At 41.5% G+C, this 3,229-nt stretch overlaps 1 protein-coding gene across 1 annotated transcript; it reads left to right on the top strand.

Moving 5' to 3' along the window:
* Window positions 1–374: 374 nt before the first annotated feature.
* ACRALDRAFT_1031915 (uncharacterized protein) lies at window positions 375–924 on the top strand (the record flags this gene model as incomplete). Its single annotated transcript, XM_071014913.1, has 2 exons — window positions 375–703; window positions 807–924. 2 exons carry the CDS (start codon window positions 375–377, stop codon window positions 922–924), a joined length of 447 nt encoding a protein of 148 aa, XP_070873729.1.
* Between the last annotated feature and the right edge of the window lie 2,305 nt (window positions 925–3,229).

Genomic DNA, 3,229 nt, shown 5'->3' with positions numbered 1-3,229 from the left:
GGTTGCCACCATTGCAAATGGACTCACCTAGGCGTGATTGTAATCGACACGGGCCCCTACCATCCATTCGGCAGCACTTTAGAGATATTGCGCTGTCACAGCCCCAGGATAATGGCATGACAGGCGGAGCCACACATTCTTCCGGCTTCCCGCATTTCCCGCCCCTTAATTTTCCAGCTTTATCTACGACATCCGTCTTCATTAGTAGTCACTCGCCTCCCCCGGGGTCACCAGACGAGTATGTCCATTGTAACCTCCTGTCACCACAGTCTGTTATTGCAGCGCGCTACCGCGTTCAGCGCAACAAACGTTCCAAGCTGCCCGGCGATCAAGGCGGTATCATTACCCAGACACCAAGCCGCGACCACGCATCGATGCCGCCTCCAGCCATCGTGGCGACTGATCACATAGATGTCGACAGCCCAAACGGCACCCCGTCTGGAGGCTATATCTGCAAGGTCGCGGGCTGTACTGCCCCGCCGTTCCAGACTCAGTATTTACTAAACTCTCACGCCAATGTACATTCCTCCCTTAGACCACATTACTGTTCCGTTCCTGGTTGTCCAAGAAGTGAAGGGGGTAAAGGCTTTAAGAGAAAAAACGAGATGATTAGGCACGGCCTAGTTCACGAATCTCCCGGATACGTCTGTCCTTTTTGTCCGGACAGAGATCACAAATATCCTCGTCCCGATAATCTCCAGAGGTACGTACAAATGCTTTGTCGGCCCAATTCAAAATGCCATCGAGATGTTGGGCGCGCAGGTTTTTCAGATGATATTAGAACTAACTCAGGCACTGATTCATAGGCATGTCCGGGTTCATCACGTAGATAAAAATAAGAACGATCCATTGTTGCGAGAAGTACTGTCTCAGCGGCCAGATGGCCCAAATCGTTCCCGCCGCCGTCGTGGCAATGTCTCCTGAATTTGGTCACTTGCCTCATTTGTATTGGACTTGGTCTTTCTGTTTCATGTTAGGTATACTTGCAAGATGATTTTCTCTGCTATGCCAGTTATTCTTATTCTCCCCTATTAATGCGGAGGGGCTACGATGACGGGGTCATTTATCTAGAGTCGATGCATAGTGTGTTGCATAAACAGCGTACACAAAATTAGCAGTAGATCTGTTAATTTAAGGGTGAGGTTATTCCGACCGGGCCATTCGTTTATTCCGACTGGGGCAATACTAATAGAGGCCCGTTATTCCGACTGTACCACTTGGTTATTCCGAATGTAGTTCTAATCAGACCCAATCTTCCTATTACCTTATCGATTAATATCTTTAATCTACTAAGTACGTCGTTAATTAATATCTTTAATCTACTGAGTACGTCGTTAATCTACGTCGCTAATCTACGTTATTAATCTACGTCGTTAATCTACGTCGTTAATCTATATCGTTAATCTACATCGTTAATCTACGTCGTTAATCTACATCGTTAATCTACGTCATTAATCTACGTCGTTAATCTACGGAATAGGAGGCGGCGAGTTCGTTATCTTATTACAGGAATAAGATAGCCGTGGGCGTGGGCGTGGGTATAGGCGTGGGCGGCGTGGACGAGGAAAGGAAGAGGCGCTACTATTACTACTGCTATTAGCTTCGAACGGATAAGCTTGTCCATTAATACAACGTAATTAATCCGCGCGATCAAATTAATCAACTTATTAATAGACGTTGGTGTGGTTTACGACCGTACGTTATTATATTAGTATTCCGAAGAGTCTATCTAGGTGCGTTATACAACGTATATATAAACTATAGTCGGAATAACTAAGTGGTACAGTCGGAATAATGGGCCTCTACTAATAACGCCTAACGCTAGCCGCCACTGCTTCTGTTTATACCTAGATATACAGAGACAGGTCTACTTAATTAAGCGTATTATCGGTATCGTTTCTATAATTAATTTAAGTATATCGTCGGTGTTATCTCTATAATTAAATTAAGTATATTATTAGTAGTATTCCTATAATTAATTAAGTGTATTATCTGTATTATAGTTATAATTAAATTAAGTTTATTATGGGTATAGTATTATCGCTATAATAAATTAAATATATTATTAATAGCGGCACGATAATTAATTAAATATATTATTGGTATCGTCGCGATAACTAATTAAATATATTATCGGCATTACTATAATAATTAATTAAACGTATTATTAGTATTATTATAACGATTAATTAAATATATTATTAGTATTATTAGTAGTATCGTAATAATTAAATTATTATAAAGCCTTTATAGTATAGTAGTGGTATACCTGGTATATAGTCGAGTAACCGGGTCGGTTCGAATCTGGCTAGAGGCGTATATAAAAAAGGAACCCCTTTTCCTTTTTTACGCTACTCGGATCCTATTCTAGGAGGTCCTTATCTACCTTAGTATATACGATAAGGGTTAAATAGGGGGCCCGTTAGACCCACCTTCCGCCCGGCTTCGCTAGTCGATAATAGGTACTATAGGGGAGTTAGTCGCCCTACCGTGGAAATAAGAAGACGGTATCGCGCTGTCCCTAAGCGCGTAAGTAAAATACGCGGCGTCTCTTCCACGATACAGAGGCAGCCTCTTACGCTATTACGTAAACGTTCTGCGTAGGTATATAGCCTGTGTTAGCTTTACCTATAGCTATAAAAAGAGTAAGGGAAGCTTAGGAGCTTTAAAGCCTAGGAAGCGTATATATATAAGTCGCCCGAAAGTGGGCCTATAGGGGTTAGCCCTAGGGTATACAGAAGGCGTAAAAAAATAAATAGAGATTATCACGCGCGCGCTATTAATTAAGTATATAGTCGGCTTTAAAGCCGCTATAGGCAAAACGTTATAGGCTTCCTAGTATAGAAGCCCACGAGTTTCATACTAGTAACGAGTTAGTATCGGGGCCGCTATAGTACCCGTATAAGGTACTAATCCTAAAAGAGGAGAGTATAGGGGTTCTTATCTAAGTCTTATACTAGTTCCCTAAGCCTTATACTACGGTTTTCCCCCCTATAGGCATTAGAGAAGGACCTTATAGCCAGAATTCTGGCTCCTAGCTACCTAGGTAGGATAAGGATAACGGAGTAAGAATAATAAATAAATAAATAAATTATTATAAATAGCGTATAACTTAAAAATAGGCGATCGATTTATTAATTTAATTTACTCTATATAAATCTCTGATTAAAGTGCTAAATCCGGCCCTTATTCCTACGGTAGGCCTACTCCTATTTTCGGGCCTAGAATA

The sequence above is a fragment of the Sodiomyces alcalophilus genome (genome assembly GCF_042370955.1).
Source record: "Sodiomyces alcalophilus JCM 7366 unplaced genomic scaffold ACRALscaffold_6, whole genome shotgun sequence".
NCBI lineage: Eukaryota > Fungi > Ascomycota > Sordariomycetes > Glomerellales > Plectosphaerellaceae > Sodiomyces > Sodiomyces alcalophilus.
The sequence above is the reverse complement of the archived record's forward strand: the minus strand, read 5'-3'. Positions and strand labels throughout refer to the sequence as shown.